The following is a 17,557-nucleotide window of genomic DNA, read 5'->3' on the forward strand; positions in this document are numbered from 1 at the left end:
GGCCGTAAAATAAATTTAAAAAAAAAAAAATCCCAAATGACAAATGACAAATACCTATATACTTTATAGTTTATAGTCTATGATCAAATCGAGCGATTCGTGATCAAATTCTTGATTTCGTTTCATTTTATTGATCTTGAATGGATATTCTGTCGTATCCCTATTAATCTGTGATTCTGTCTTTAAAGAAAACTGAGGAGGAAAAATAAAAACAATCCTGAAGCACTCCCTCTTATCTATAACTTTTGAATTAAGTCTGATAAAATATGAAACTTGCAAAAGATTTTGTGTATAAACCTTGACCCTCTGAGTTTCGAGTAACATTTTTTATAAGAATTCTTTCGGTAAGTACTGTACCTACAGTGTACATCTTTTGTTGTTGATATTTAATTTCTTCTGGTGTTTAGTTTTTGAGTGACTAGGTTTACTGAAGTAAAATAAAATAAACAGATATTTTGCATGATTTAAGATTTCCTAACCTTAATTTTAAGTGTCACAGAGCTTGCGCTTCTCAAAGTTGACTATTAGCAAGGTACTTCTTATAGCTTGCACATCTATCTATCAGATTTATACCATGAGCAACAAATATTTGAATTACTTGATTAAAATTTTGCTGTTGCCATTTTCAGAAAGACAACCAAAGTCTAATAAGTTATAAAACTGGCCAAGTGCGAATCAGGCTCGCGCAACGAGGGTTCCGTACTACAGTCACATTTTTTCGACATTTTGCACGATAATTCAAAAACTATGAGGCATAAAAATTAATAAAAATCTGTTTTAGAATGCACAGGTGAAGACCTTTCATATGATACCCCACTTGATAAAGTTATCTCACTAATTGAAAATACCTACTAATTTTTACTTCATGACTACAACTTAATTTTTTGTGTGTGATGCAACCACAAATTCACAGTTTTCAGATTTTCCCCATAATGTCTGCTATAAGACCTACCTACCTGCCAAATTTCATGATTCTAGGTCAACAGGAAGTACTCTGTAGGTTTCTTGACAGACTGACAGACCAGACAGACAGACAACAAAGTGATCCTATGAGGATTCCGTTTTTCTTTTTGAGGTGCGGAACCCTAAAAATTATCTAAACAATAAGCAATCCTAATCCTAAGTAACATTGAATTAGTGTTGTAGTTAATACAGTGTAAAAATATTCTTCCTTGTAAAGTGTCTGTTCCAAGTGCCTGAGAAACTGCATACATATTAGTTTGGTCGGTTATAATGCTGAGAGCTGGTGGGATATTATGACAGCTTGTCAGTAAATTATTGATTCATGGCTGTGGTAATTTTGTTTATATTTTACTTATACCTACTACAATATATTATGCTATTAAGTGAGCGAATTATAATTTATCTACTCAACTTTACCTATCAGCTTTTCCAGTGTTGTTTTGGTGTTTACGCAAAGCAATTATGTGCCAATCTTGAGTGTCAATGCATTGTTTCTATGATCTCTAAATCTAACTTACGCTTGTGCTTCTTCGAATACTAGTTCAATTTCACTTTTAGTGTTGGCTTTGCGAGGCATTTGCGGATTTCATCATTCTGTGCACACCATTGTACACCAGAGTTTGCTTTTTCAGACATGTTTTGCTGCCATTCAAGTATCTAAGTTATCTTCAATTGAAATCCCTAAAGTTCTATTCTGTATGTCCAGAAATAGGTTTAATTTCTCAACCTTTTATAATGCTCTTTGCGCAAAAAAGTTTAGCATTAGATTTAGATTGCTCAATTTCTTTGATTTAGATATTTTGTACAACTTGTTCAGTATCTCGTACCGCCTAAACCTGTCAGTAATCCAAATTGACTGATTGAAATAAATTGTAAATTCATAGGTCTAAAATCTAAATGTAGTGTAGACCTTTTCACTATTGTTATGTTTACACTTTATGTTCTTTGCTGAAAAGTATAGCATGTCTAAATCTGTCAATTTCGTTGATTTAAAAATTGTGTAGAATGGAATTGGTTCTACAGTGTGGCTAATTCCGTTGTACACAATCTCTAAACTAAACTAAAATGGCACGTCTAAATCTATTGCTATCCCTTTCATAATGTTGCTTGCGGAAAAGGATAGCACTAGATTTAGACTTGTTAATTTAGTTTAGTTTAGAGATTGTGTACAAGAGAATCGGCCCCAATGTCGCTAATTCTGTTATACACTATTTCTAAACTTAACTAAATTGACCGTTTGAGTACGGCTGTTAGAACAGCCGTACTCAGAGTCGCTAATTGTTACTTAAGATTGAGTTAAAATGAGACAGATTTATTTGAGATATATAACTCTGTCTCGTTTTAACTAAACTTAAGTAAACCTAGTGCTATCCTTAACACTAATGTTGGACACAACATGAGCAAATTATTTTGACATAAAAGCATTAAAGTAGAAAGAAAATGATAAGTTGAAGAATTTTTTGCAGATTAAACTAAATGATAGCTGATTTATATGACAGCTCAGATGAAGAAGAAATGGATGGCCCGTTTCCGGATCAGGAGTGCCTGATTCTCACCACGTGGGCAGAGTTCGATATGCAAAACCGTTGTTGCGGTGGCAAGGCGTGGTGTATAAAGGTACGATTTTAACGTACAGCATTAGGCAGTGGTCCGACCGCCGACCATGAACGAGAAGCGAGTAGAACTAGAAACTATAAACGATTTGGCGATCAGCGGGAAGCTAGTGTGTAGTTTCGATAGTTTTGTCGCCGTCGCTAAGTCCTGTGTAAACCTGCGCGCACGTTACACTGTTCAAGCGAGCGAGCATCTCTGAACGAATATCGCTGAGCGACTTTATTTTCGAAAGCTCGTCGCTCAGCGACAAAACTAGTAAAGCGAGTCGTCGCGGGCAGTGTGAACAGTCAGAGAGCAACTTTTGATATATGCATCTCTTTCGTTTACATGGAATGTACATTTATTGTGCGTTTCTTGAGAGAGAAAATCGCCGATAGTTAGTCGTTTTCTCGCCGGCGCGGCGGTAGGACCACTGCCTTACACTACTAAGATTACAATTGAAAATATGAGTAAAGCTTATAAGTAATACTAATAATGATATGATACTAACTTAAACTTATTTATACGTATTTATACCTATACAAAAGAATAAACTAAGATAAGTCATCTATGAACATAAGATAAGTTATAAACAAATACACAGACAAACATGGATTCTGACTTTATTCATTACAATACAAGGCAAGAAGTAGATTCTGTAAAGTACTTATCTATATTATATATAAAAGGGAAAGCTGACTGGCTGACTGACTGACTGATCTATCAACGCACAGCTCAAACCACTGGATGGATTGGGTTAGAAATATATGTATATTTTTATTTCCAGGACATATGTGGCATAATTTGCGCACTCCTAACATGGTTTTTGATACTTTATGCGGAGTTCGTCGTGATGATGGTTATGCTGGTACCCGGCGTGTCGACCTATCCGATATACAGTTATATAAACATAATCATCTTCCAAAGCTTAGCTTTTCTCGCTTTTGCGTCGCACCTGCGTACCATGTTTACGGATCCCGTAAGTTATTATATTTTTTCCATGCAAGTTTTCAGACCATCCCACTTCTGATGATTTTTTTACAGGCACGCATTTGACCACAATCACATCTGATGGAGAGTGATGATGTAGTCTAAGATGGGACGCGTTTATCTAGAAGATATTTATGGTAAATCAATTGTTTACAATCTCTGTACTAAAATCCAAGATCTAAAAGTTCTGCAAGGAATATTGTGAGGTAGTGTGAGGAGGGGATGATGTCCACGACTTCATCCGCCTGGATTTAGATTTTTAAATCCTGTGGGAACTTTTGACTTCCCGGGATAAAAAGTAACCTATGTCACTCTCCAGGTCTGTAACTATACCCATGCTAAAAATTACGTCGATCTGCTCTGTTGCGACGTGATTGAAGGATAAACCAACAAACAAATACACTTTCACATTTATAATATGGGTACTGATGGGTACTGATTAAATCTTCAGGGCGCTGTACCAAAAGGCAATGCAACCAAAGAGTTGATAAGACAGATGAACTTCCGAGAGGGCCAAGTGATATTCAAGTGTACGAAATGCTGCAGTATCAAGCCTGAGAGAGCACACCATTGCTCGGTGTGCCAGCGATGCATAAGGAAGATGGACCACCACTGCCCGTGGGTTAATAACTGTGTCGGCGAGAACAATCAGAAATATTTTGTTCTCTTTACGGTGAGTTTGTACGTTGTTATTTAAATATTTTTTTAAAATCAATAATTAAGATACTTATTTTGAAGCTCTTCAAGAAAAGCATTCACCTATTTTTTTCTCTTTCTACTTTATTGATCTTAAATATTTTGTATATTATGCCTATATATTGTGTTTATTGTGTGTTGGATTAGTGATTCCAATCCAATCCAATCCATCAGCCTGTTTGCGTCCACTGCTGGACATAGGCCTTTCCAAGAGCACGCCACCAAACACGATCCTCAGCCTTTCTCATCCACCCGCTCCCCACCACCTTACCGTAATCGGGAATAGCAGGGCTGCCGGGAACTGGGGGCCTTTGTCTGTTGGCGCTGCTCATTAGAAGTAATGCCCATACTGACCACGCTGGGCAGGCGGGTTGGTCAGCGCAGGGCTGTAGGCCATTTCGCACCAGTGACGCTGCTGCCCGTCTCTGGTCTGTGTTATTTAAAGCCAAGCCATTTGGAATGGTTATCCCGCCATTCTTCGGTCGTCATATCCTGCGCTGATTCGCAGGGGGCACCGCGTGCAGGTGAGGTTGACATTTGGGGTGTTAAGATGTCAGTGCACCCCCTTCCCCCCCCCCCCCCCATTAATGATTGACCTAAGTAAATAAAAGGTAAAGCTGATTGACTGACTGAATGACTGATCTATCAACGCACAGCTCAAACTACTGGACGCATGCAGATAGCTATTATGGCATCCGCTAAGAAAGGATTTTTGAAAATTCAAATCCTAAAAGGGTAAAATAGGGATTTTAGATTGGTGTAATCTACGAAAACGAAGTTGCAAGCATAAGCTAGTAAACAATATTCTGTTCTATTTTTTAAAACCATTGGAGTATTTACTAACACTAATACATTATTTCCTTACAGTTCTACATAGCAGCCATATCAATCCACTCCTTAACGTTGGCATTGTACCAGTTTGTGACATGCATTCGACACGAATGGCGCGATTGTAGCGCGTACTCCCCACCGGCGACGGTTGTCTTACTGCTGTTCCTGATCGCTGAGGCCCTCCTGTTCGCGATTTTCACTCTTGTGATGCTGGGAACACAGTTGCATGCGATATGGAATGATGAAACCGTTAGTAACCCTTATTGCTTACCAACTTCAATGGACCAAATTTAACATCACGTCATGGTTAAGTACTGCCCTCTGGCGACTGTTGTCTTACTGCAGTTCCTGATCGCTGAGGCCCTCCTGTTCGGGATTTTCATATATTAATAGTAATTAACATCGTTTAATTTAAAAGTACTTTGTGAGTGCCTCGTTTTTCTCATATTACCCGCCCTTAATTTGCTTTATTTCCCACATGGGCAATAAGGTATTAATTATTAAGTCTGTTTCAAACGGCTAGTCAGACAGAGTCGGTCGGAATTTCATGCATTTCTTTTATTTTTTCAGGGCATTGAGCAACTCAAGAAGGAGCAAGCGAGGTGGGTCCGCAAATCTCGATGGAAGAGCATACAGGCAGTGTTTGGCCGGTTCTCCATCCTCTGGTTCTCCCCTTTCACCCAGCCGTCTCCGAAAACTAAGCTCGAAAGTTATCTGTACAGTGTGTAAGCGCACGGGTTTTTTTATTAATCTGTTTTAAATATAAATTTCTTTAGCTAATTTAAAGCGTGAACAAATCTTAGGGAACTAGAGAAAGCCGGCGCTACGACCTACTAAGGGTCTTTTTGGTAGGAACGACATTTCGAACTGTATGTGTATTATTTTGACGACCCAAAAGCACTTGTAAAATTTTATTTGGGTGAAAATCTATGCTATTCTATTTTATTCTAGGGGCTAGTTTATGATCGCTTAAACACTAACACCACTTAAGTCAAAATTAGTGACTTGCTTTTCACTTGTAAATGTGGAATTTTTGATTCCACTATTGTATTTTATTTATAAATCGATTGTACTACTAAGATATGATCAATTCGCTTCGTAAACAACCATTAAAATCGTACGCTGTGGTCAATACCTAGAGGTATGAAGCTTTTACGACAAAGACGTAAGAGGTCTTCTTAATAGGACATATACGTCTGATTTTATTTATATTTTATATTTATTTATTAGCATCTAAAACAGATTACAATAATAATTATAACCTAATTCTATAATACAAAGTTTCGTCCTTATTGTAATCCTAAATGGTTGCACAGCATAACCATTTCCTTGTTTATGTGTAAAAATGAATCGCTGTGTTGCTGAGCGCAAATCTCGAGAGCAGCTGAACCAATTTCGGTAATTCTTTTTTATAATATTCCTTGAAGTACGATGATGGTTCTTACGAAGAGAAGAATTCGAAAAATTGCCTGATAAAGTCTAAAACAACACTTTTCTATATTTCCATACTAAAGATTCGTAATAACACTTAAAAGTCAATTTGAACTTTAATACCATACCATAAAGTTTAAGAGTGGAGGGGTTCTGGGAAGGCTGACTCGGTGTCCCGAATAGCAGAATAAGTATTAAAAAAATAAAAAAAATAAAGAATCGACTGGTAGGAAGTTCGCCGGGTCAGCTAGTTTATGTATAAAATTAACTTATCTTTAATTTTGCCACCACAATTTACAAATTAAAGCGTCACTTAGTATTTGAGCTGGTCCTCAAATAACAAAAAATAGTAATAATTCATCGACCGCGCCTGCCATCTCCTCGATTTTTTCTTCAAAATTTGACAATTCATACAAAAAGTACATTACAATACGTGTGACATAAGACTAAGTAGTCTACGATTGCACTTCGTCATACCGAGAGTAGCAGTGAAACACGCTCAATTTAGCTCGTATGACTATAATCACGGATCCCTTATCTGTGACAGTGCACCACTTAAGGCTCCGTGACTTAAGCGTTACTAAATGTGACTTTAGGTTACCAATGCTATTAAATTCGACCGTGCAATAATATACCACTAGGCATGCGTATCGCATTGTACTATAACAGAATGATGCCAATTCGATTGCGTTGTACACTAAACTGGTAGGACCAAAAATGTAGTGCCATCGCCTTTTTCGCTGTTTTTTTCATTTATTAAGTGAAACAGTCATATCATTATATCACTATTTCTGATTTCATTATCAATACTAAGAATAATAAAATAAATAGTAAGATAATGAAAATATAAACAAAAATAAATGATTGAACAGCCATATACAGCATGTCCCGTACTACTAAACTAAAAAACAAAAACTTGGTCACCCTACGTTTTTTTTTAAACTGATCAAATTGGTTTAAGATAATTGGGTGATGTATCTTCCGCTAAAGTTTGATCCGTTATTTACGGGACACGCTGTATATTTAAAATCATAAAGTTTATTGACTTAAAATTGCTTACATAAAATAACAGATAAATGCTTAAATTTTTTTTTACTTGGGGCTTGTTTATACAACTTGGTCAAGTGGTATCCAGTAGAACACTATCGAGTATAGCATATAAAAAAAGTTTAATAAGTTTGTTATAACTGCCACCATTGCATTTATTTTATAGTCTTGATATGGCTCTTATGACAGATCTATATTCTACCATAGACACAAAAATCGAAGTCAGATATATTAGGGAAATGTTTTTGTTAATTTGAGTTATGAAATTAATAAGAAGTTCAAATTATTGATTTGCAGGCAATACCTTTTGCGTTTTCTTTTTCAACTAAACTATTTAAAAAACCCAAAAGAAAGGAATTACCTCCAAACCATATATTTAGCAAAAACAAAATGCATAGTTTTGCATATATTTTTCCCTTGATATGATTATACATGGGACTTAGAAAGACCATGGAAAAATCATTATGTCCATGGGACAAGGCTTTGTTAATTTAATTTATGAATCAATAAGAAATCTAAATTATTGATTTTCAGGCAATATATTTTTGTTTTCTTTTTAAACTAAAGTATTTTAAAAACCCAAAGAAAATTATAACCTATAAACCATATATTTAGCAAAAACAGTAGTTTTGCATATATTTTACCTTGATAAGATTATACATGGGATTTAGAAGGACCATGGAAAAATCATTATGCCCATAGAAAAAGTCTTTGTTAATATAATTTATGAATTAATAAGAATTTTAAATTATTGTTTTGTAGGTATAATTTTTCTATTTCTTCAGTATCTTTGTATTCTAACTAAACTACAAAATATACCAATAAAAATAATAACCCGTAAACAATAAACTGTATTCAGCAAAGACAAAATGTTATAGTTTTCCATTCATTTTTCCCTTGCTAACATGGGATTTAAGTGTAAGGACCATGGAAAAATGATTTGTTACTTTAATTTATGAATTTATGACTTTAAATAACTGATTACTGAACGAAATGTTTTGCAAAAAGTTCAAATACCAGAATGTAGGTACCTGTATACATATTCAAATATAAATCTTAAAATAACGATAAGTCTTAAATGAACGCTTAAACATTTTTGTATAAAGTGAAGTTGAAATGTTAAAATCACATACACTGTTTTCACGGATCGTAAAATTGTGATTTTTGTAGGAGAAACTCGAAGTAAGACATTTTGGTGTACTGGCGATTCGATTTATTGTAGCGATTATACGATATGTATAAGTTATTGTTTTTTTAAACCTGTAAATATAATGAGGAAGTTTCAGGGCAACGTTCGATAAAATTTTCATAGATGGCGCTAAATAACCCCACCACTAAAGATGAAAAATAATACCTATATCTATATGATCTATGCTTTAATTTTTAAATTTAAATCGGATGCGAAATTAATTAATTACTTCTATTATAGTTCACACATTTTGTGGGGAAGAAACGAATTTGGTGGGGTTATTTAGCGCCATCTATGAAAAATTTATCGAACGTTGCCCTGAAACTTCCTCATTGCGCGGAAATATTATTTAGCTATACATATAGTATGAGCTAGGACTAATTTACATCGTTTATTTAGACTTAAAAGGTGTCTATTTTGTGTCGTAGGTTCAGGTAATTTTAATAGCGCGGGTAGTTTAAAGGGAGAGTAAATTAGTTAAAATTAGTTTATATGTGATGCGATCTCATTCTCCTTATAATAATTATAATTGATTAAAGTTTTTCGTACCTCTTGCAATATGGATAAAGTATTTATTTTTCTACTAAGAAAACCGACGTTCCGAACAACGCTTTATCTTAGACAGATGAATTCTTAAGTTTAGCTGGGAATGATTTACAAATAAATATAAATATATATTTTTTTATCGATGTTACTTTAATATCTGGTTTTAACTATTGTGACCTTCAAGTTTTAATCGATTTTTCTCAATGCATAATCAATATAATTTTATTCCAATAAGATAAAATCGTGTGTATCTCACGGACCATAGTTTAATACATAAATAAATAAATATAAATCTTTATAAGCACCGTTTAAACAAACATAAATTAAACTTAATTATACATCACCTTCTTTAAGAAAATAGATTAAGAAAAGGATGGAATGTCTTAGTACCACCAATTTCATCGACGCCTGATGGCATAACGATTATAAAGTTTAGTTAATTTAATTCGTCGATAGTTTTTCTGACATAGATCGAGATTGAAAGCACTTAAAAGTCAAGCGTTTACCATCATTTTGCTCACCATGTAACAACACGTGTTGATCATAACAATATGTTAAGCTTCAAATCCTGCGTAGCGACTTGACACATTCTGTCTTTTTCTTACAGAAATGGAAAAAGAGAGATGTACTAAAACCTAAAGTTTAGTTTCGTTTCGTCTGAATAGGCGTCAAACACCAATAACTTAAGGAATAGTGTAACAAAGTAGTCAGGTACAAGAAGCGGCCTTTACGTGTATAACAGTTCACAACAGCATTTTATTACAATATAGATATCTAAATCATTATAATAAAATAAAATCGATACTCTTAGCTCTTTAATTAACAAACACACCATAAAAATTAAAACTTACGTGTACATAGTTATGAAATTAGATATAACAGTTATGTTCTATCCTAGACATAAATTGGTAGTAATTTCGGCCTTTTTAACGCTGTTTAATATTTCTAAGACCAAATTTTTGAAAAATATACATACTTTTTTCTTTAACGTCGCCGTAAAAAATATCTCCTACTGTAGTGATTGCGTGATGCACTGCGTTTATACTTGTCATTGTGGTATATACTGTATTATTGTATTTATTAAGTAATATAAATACACATCCGTTGTTTTACCATGTATGTATGTATATACTACAGGGAGTGCATTTCGGTCAGTCGTACCTCGACTGTTGCCAAGAATAGACGTGTGTAGAGTTAAACCAGAGGTCACAAAACCTACCTTTTTGGTAGGCTAATTGATTTTTCAATCTTATATTTTATATTCAGAGATATTTATAAACTACACAGGCAACAGGATCCGAGTATTATTACTAGATAGTCTAGGCTCTAGGGGTTCTTTCGTTGCAGATCATTATTTAGGTTTAAGTAAGATTCAAACATACAAATATAGTTTATATGCAATGTATTGTAGATTAGATTAAGGATAATGGAATTGAGTGAGGTAGTATACTATGCTAGTTCTTTTTGATGTTCCAATTTTTTCACACGAGAATGCTTTCGCTTTGGCCACGTGATATTGTCGCTTCTTCAGTCTATTGATTGATTTGACATGTTTGTATATATTTTTGCTATACTGATACTCAAAATAATTGGCTAAATAATGTTTTTGCTTCTATCAATAATGTACTAGATAAGACATCGGTTGTCAAAAACTGTCCGTAAAAATAGTTCTCATCGACGATCGGCAGCAATTACGCACTCATCCGATCCGTACCCGTGAAAATATCTTATCTAAATCAGCCTGTGCTGTCCCACGTCTGGGCTAAGGCCTCCCTCCGATCCTTCCACCATTTCTTTTTTCGAGCCTCTTCAGGCCACATATCTGTAAAGTTATCTAATTCATCACGCCAACGTCGCCTCGGCCGACCAGCCAACCACGCTGGCGTTGATGATTCTGGGGCGTCCAAAAAGAAGCAGATTTTACTACCGTGAAAATACGGATATGAAAAATATATACGACATCTTCTTCTTCGCTCTGAGCTGGTTTCCGCACTTAAACGTTTCCGTCTGTTGTGCGTGCATTGCCCCTCCCCGCCGAAGTCTTAACTCCAGCCATCCAAGCTCGCTCCAGAAGCCAAATAGACCGCCCAGGTTGCCGAGGGCTTCATGGAGTGATATATACGACATAAGTCATAAGCTACCATACAAATAGTTCGTGAAACAAAAAGGAATGTATTTTCTTGGACTCGGATCGGATGAGTGTGTGATCGCTCTGAGAAGCTATTTTCGTTAGTTCGCTAGTGAGAAAGCTAATGTGATGTGCGGTTATCTCACGAGGCCGCAATATTATGCTTCATACCTTCTAACAAATAAACCTGGAATAGCGGTGGAATAGTTATACTCTGTTTTGTCTTTCTCTGTCATCAGTAATTTGACATTTGAAGGAAAAAGACAAAACAGAGTATAACTATTCCACCGCTATTCCAGGTTTATTTGTTAGAGGGTAAAAGTTTAAAGTAATTTGAAAGATAATGTATTTCTGTTAATTTAGCGTTTAAACTACCGTGAGTGATTTCCATTCTAAATACTATCTGTCCCGGCTTTACTCACGTGTGTAGTCGACGTTAGCCCGACTAGTTTCGAACCCATACGGGGTCCTTTTCCAAGGGAGTCCGTTCGCGCACGCGCCGCGGTTTTGACTGCGGGACGCACGTGCCGTATTTCTGTTAATTAAGCGTTCGCCTATTTGTTTTATAACTTAAGTGCACCTTAAGTTTTTTTTTTTTGTGTTGTACAATTTTCTCGTTGTATCGTAGTGCGGGTGAAAGGTCGTAATTTAGTTAGGTTCATTAAATTCGGCAAAAGAGCGCGGTTGTGACAAAATCATACAATGTTTCTTTTCTCATTAATTAATATTACCTATCTAACAAGATCTAACTTGTATCTGAATAAAATAAAATAAAATGTGCAATTCAGTGCAGAAGCATATAATTGATAATAATACATATTAATATATATTGACATAATACTAATAATATACAATTAAATAGGTACGTTGAGAAGCGTCTCATATTTTTTTCACAATCAAAAGAATATTTTTCCGATTTTAATCGATAGCTAAAATTAGGCCTTGAGAATCGTTAATCGATATTTACTCTCGCCTGTCACCCACACCATTGCTGGCTACAATGAAAAATCCATAAACAAACTATTGTTCATACAACGAACATCAAAACCAACTCATTTGAGGTATGCTTAAAATTAATTGGCATTTCGATACTCGGTCATTAGAGGTTTTTTGTTACTTAGAATATTAATTAACATTGAACAAAAATTGGTTACCTTGTTAAATTATTGTGTTTTTTAATGTTCTAGTGTAATAAATTATAAACACTTGTAATTGGTATAGGTATGCCATAACACAAATAAATAAACAAAATAATCAACCTTGTATAAGCTTAAAAAATGTTGAGTAAAAGTATATTGAACAGTAAAATGCTCAAACAGTTTTTGTTGATAAATTGATAATGAACTAACAGCCGCACTCAGAGTCGCTAATCGTTACTTAAGATTGAGTTAAAACGAGACAGATTTATGTGAGAGATATAGCTCTTTTAACTAAACTTAAATAACGATTAAGCGACTCTAAGTGCGGCAGTAAATCACGAGAGTTCAAGAAACTGTGGATTCCTTGTGGATTTTCTCTGGCACGCTGTTTAGAACTCTATTTTAGTTCTAATTTACTTCATTATCAATTTATCAATGAAAACTGTTCGAGCATTTTGTTGCTCAGTGTGCACTGACCATAAGATATCGCCTAAGTGTGACTTGATCCCAATAGTGAGAACTACTTGACTGTTCAGGATAAGTATTATTGTCTCAATCATTCATAATGATAGGTTATATTCCAGTAGATGTCGTAGTTTTGTAAGCGTTGTTCTATGATGAAATCGAACATCACTGTAAATTATGTATCACTATATTATTTTAGCCTATTCAAATGCTAATATACAGTTTGTCATCTGCTAGTTTACCAATAATTGTATTTATTACTAGCGGATGCCCGGCGTGTGCTACTAAGCAAAAAAATTAGATAAAACAACACTAAAACCATCTTCTCGGTATTGCCTTTCTGAATTCTGAAACTGATTTGGGGCACACCGGTTGGATTTTTTCAAAGTCTATAACGAACACAGATAGAAACATTTTTGTGTTTTTTATATTAAGATTTTACTTTAAAATTGCAGACAAATAAAGGGATGCACAGAAGAGAAATTAAATTACTTGGAAGAGTACTTCACAGCATCCAAAGACAGTTTATTGCTTATGTTTTTTTTTAGACCAAAATAAACTTAATATAATAAACTACTTTCTTAAAGCTTACATATTATGAAAACTACATGAATACCTACGCTAAAAGTCGTTGATGTTATAAGTCCCGCAAATTGCTATTGCGCTGGAGCCATGTCTCATTAACATCGCAATGATGTCATTTTGACGTCAGCCGAAATAAAAATATACCATCAGCTCGAAACTTCAGTCTAGTGCTGACGTCACTAAAACGGCGGCGACGCGCATTAGCAATTTGCGGAACATATACCAACAACATAAAGTTGTGAGTGAAGTTAGCAGAAGTAGTCAAACCGTACCCATTATCATTTGTATAGGGTAATGCTAGAATTAAGGATTGTAATGAAATTTGTTTTAATCTCGCTGCCGATTAGTGTTGTTATAAAAAAATCGGTCAAGTGTGAATCGGACTCGCACACGAAGGGTTCCATACTATCACGTTTCCATAAATCATCTATTAAATTGGAGTTTTCGTGCAACAGAAAATCATGATTCTCGTAAATTAGTTAATGTCTGTCTGTCATGTCTGTCAAGAAAAGGTAGTCAAAACCTATACCTAGGGTACTTTCCGTTGACGTAGAGTCAGAAAAATTTGACGGGTAGGTAGGTCTTATAGCACAAATAAAGGAAAAATCCGAAAACCATATATTTCTGGTAAAATGACAATAAAATTAAAATGCGACAGGGTCTTCTCCGGTTGGCCGAAGGCCAAGCGGGGGTACGGGCCTCGAGGCGTAGCCTCCTTACCCGGGCAAGGCGCGGGGTATTCATGTTACCCCGGTGTTGGTCTTCTAGCCGGAATTTCACCGGCTAGGGCCCGCCATCTTGGCTTGAGGCGTCGTGGCTGGTTGTGTTCTTAAATTAAAATGTGTTCACGAAAAATTAGTTTACTACATCACATATAGATGTCGCTGTCCGTCATTAACTTGCAGTGTTCTCTACATAAAAGTATTAGGTATATCTTGTACGATGGTACGGAACTCTTCGTACCAACTCTTGACGCTGTAGCGGCCAGTAGGGCCTACGCAGCACAGTCAATCCGAAACAACACACAAAAAGGAACTCTTCGTGTGCGAGTCAGACTCGCACTTGACTGGTTTATTTTAAGTAAAATAAAATAAGTTACTAGTGAAAATGTCTTGACTGGTTAAGTAGTGAAAAAAAGTATTCTTTGTACCGTATACGATACTGGTTACGTAGCAGGTATTATTGGTATCGTACAAAGAATAAAAAATTCTCCATACGTAACTGGTTTCGTAGTAAGAAAAAATATTCTTTGTACGTAACTGGTTACGAAACACTGGTTTCGTACGCGGCCGAAAGGAAATCTTCAGTTACATTTTTAAATTTGTTTTGAAGAACTAAGCATAAACTTTGTATTTAAACGAAGCTGCCCCCCAATTGTGTAAGAATAACCATTTCATGGCTATCGCAATCGTCAAGAAATTCTACCATTTGATTGGTTGATTCGCTGTTTACATTTTTTCACAGCCAATCAAAGGGCAGAATTCTTGACGATTGCGATAGCCATGAAATGGTTATTCTTACACAATTGGGGGGCTGGAGTTGCGTATTTTGAGCAGAATCTTGGTCACTTTTTTTAGAATGAGATCAGCATACTTTCACCCCTGTTCGTCTGAAAATGAAAAAGTATGCTGAACTCATTATGATTTAGGTTTTAAATAAATAAATAAATAAAAGTTTATTCAGCTCACAAAACAAGAAAAAAAGAAAACCAAATGTTACAAATTAAAAAATTAAAACTAGGTAAACTTAAAACTACGAGCTCGACAGTACTAAAAACTAAAATGATGTCTTGTTTGAGCTGAAAAGGCTACTGCCTCAGCATGATGCAGCAGTATTTGACTACTGCAGCGCTGATTTTCAGGCAGAGCCCTAGTGTCACGACTCGACAACGAAAGTGTTCTCTATAATATAAAAATCAACTAAAATAAAAAACTTCATTATTAGTAGAGTAATAAATATGATATATATATATAAATAAAGGGTATTACATATATATTTATACACATGTACATATATCTATATACACATACAAAGTGTAGGTACGACATGTTTTTGATGTAGGGAATGCCATTATTCTGTTTGTGTAGACTACCTGCAGGGAACTAAAAAAGGTAGGTAGTGTCTCTTGCATAAATCTGTCTAGACATAGTATTGTTTCCCGAGCACAATCCTTCTCTCTATGTTTACTGCCCATTCCACAGTCCACTCACACCACCGCGGTTCATAGATATTGTTAAGTTATGGAAGGTTATGGCTGACTCTTCTCTGCATGGCCTCGTGTTGAAGAATAATATTTTTATGGCAATTTGACGGAGGTCTGATTTTAGAAGGTTTTTAAGAGGAGGTTTACAAATTTACGCTCGGCCATACGAACGAAGCCATTGCGTGGCTATTTATAGTAATTTAGAGTGATGTTTATAATTTTTTTATGCTTGATCAAATAAATGGACTGTTACCAAAACTATACAAATAGATTTGTTAAAGAACATAGTTTATTTTGATATAAATTTTTGGTTGGATTTAGGTTTTATTCAATACAAAAAGTTGTCTTAAACTAGCCATATAATGCGTGAAAATTGGCAACAGTTCTTTTTTTTTACCCAGTAATGTGATTAAAAATCCATATTCTAGTACATTATAAGTCAATAAGACTATATTTCTGATATTCAGGTAATTTTGCCCAGTAAATTAGATGATTTTCAAGGACAGATTTAGTGCTTCAAAGTTGAGTCTGTTATTTATTTAATTAAAACTAGGTGCGGGAGATTGGACACTACAAAATAAAAAAAATAGATTTTGTAAATATGATACATTAAAGGTCAATACGAAAGATTGATTTATTTTAAACATGTATTCAATTATATGAAAGTTCGTCCTATGATGGTAAATTTGGAGCTTGAAATCTTAGAATGTCATAGTTCAAGTGATAGCGGGCCCTAATCCTTTTGCATTTTTCGGCAGCGTAGGCATAACTTTTTTAATTAATCACAAGAACTATTTTATTTGATGTAAATGTTGATTGTGCAATCTAAAGATTTAGATATAAGTATATTGGTCTGAGCAACAAATTATCTAGACATTTATGTGTAAAAATACTTATAAGTAAATGTATATTTTATGTATTGTACTACTTATGTTCGTATTGTAACAATACTATAAAATTAACTTTGTTTCGTAGATGGTAAGTATAAGTAAGCGAGAAATACATACACTTTAAATTTAATTTGTCTCTTATTTCCAAAAACCAAACCAACAAATTAGAACCATAACTAGGCAGATAGGTACCTATAGTACGCGACAGATCGAGATGGCAATCGTAGTGGGGTCGCACAGCTCCCACGCTAACCCGATGCCGGATAGCGCGGCTGACATGTGGGTGTACAGGGCCCCGCCTTATACTCCGATTGCCATCTCGACCTGTCGCGAAATATACCTACTATTTATATTTAAAAATGTTACGGTCCTTTAATAATCCTTTATGCAGTCCGTGTAAAAGTTCTATAATATAATTAATTTACCTAGTAGAGGTAGGTACTTAAAGTGTTAAGTGTTGCGAAATTGTCTTTTTATCACTACCCAGTACCCATATTATAAATACGAAAGTGTGTTTGTTTGTTGGTTTGTCTTTCAATCAAGCACGAAGAAACGGATTGACGTGCACTTTTGCATGACTTTAAGGATGTCTGTCGGAGGGTTGCCAGTGGTTGCCACGATACTAAACGTCTAAGTCTGGAATGCATGACAAGAATTCTAATATTTTGACAAGAAAAAAATACTTTAACGTAATATTTTTTACACCATTGTTACCTGTTACCTGCCAAAGCCACCATGATCCAAACCTCATATAGACGCTGATCGTTCCTCCCTGTGTTGGGGACGACACGCAGAGAAACTTTCAGCTTTTATAAAATAACAAAGATCTGGCTCTCGCGGACTCTCTCTATGAGACATTAC

At 35.1% G+C, this 17,557-nt stretch overlaps 1 protein-coding gene across 4 annotated transcripts; it reads left to right on the forward strand.

Annotated features, from left to right (window-relative positions):
- The first annotated feature begins 90 nt into the window (after window positions 1-90).
- On the forward strand, window positions 91-15,059 carry LOC117995459 (palmitoyltransferase ZDHHC3). Of its 4 annotated transcripts, XM_069508715.1 has the most exons (7): window positions 91-344; window positions 630-790; window positions 2,430-2,580; window positions 3,344-3,535; window positions 3,998-4,219; window positions 5,110-5,322; window positions 5,644-15,059. In XM_069508715.1, exons 3-7 carry the CDS (start codon window positions 2,440-2,442, stop codon window positions 5,800-5,802), a joined length of 927 nt encoding a protein of 308 aa, XP_069364816.1. In that variant the 5' UTR covers window positions 91-344; window positions 630-790; window positions 2,430-2,439; the 3' UTR covers window positions 5,803-15,059. The 4 variants fall into 4 exon arrangements, with proteins under 4 accessions (XP_069364816.1, XP_034839361.1, XP_069364818.1 ...); XM_034983470.2 differs by lacking the exon at window positions 630-790; XM_069508717.1 differs by lacking the exon at window positions 630-790 and having other exon boundaries at window positions 2,463-2,580.
- Window positions 15,060-17,557: the final 2,498 nt, after the last annotated feature.

This window comes from Maniola hyperantus, chromosome Z, assembly GCF_902806685.2.
Source record: "Maniola hyperantus chromosome Z, iAphHyp1.2, whole genome shotgun sequence".
NCBI classification, from domain to species: Eukaryota; Metazoa; Arthropoda; class Insecta; order Lepidoptera; family Nymphalidae; genus Maniola; species Maniola hyperantus.

Coding starts and splice junctions, on each gene's coding strand:
- LOC117995459 (XM_069508715.1), top strand. CDS start 2,440: ATGATAGCTGATTTATATGACAGCTCAGATGAAGAAGAAATGGATGGC. Junction 2,581..3,343: donor GCAAGGCGTGGTGTATAAAG/GTACGATTTTAA, acceptor TTTTATTTCCAG/GACATATGTGGCATAATTTG. Junction 3,536..3,997: donor GTACCATGTTTACGGATCCC/GTAAGTTATTAT, acceptor TTAAATCTTCAG/GGCGCTGTACCAAAAGGCAA.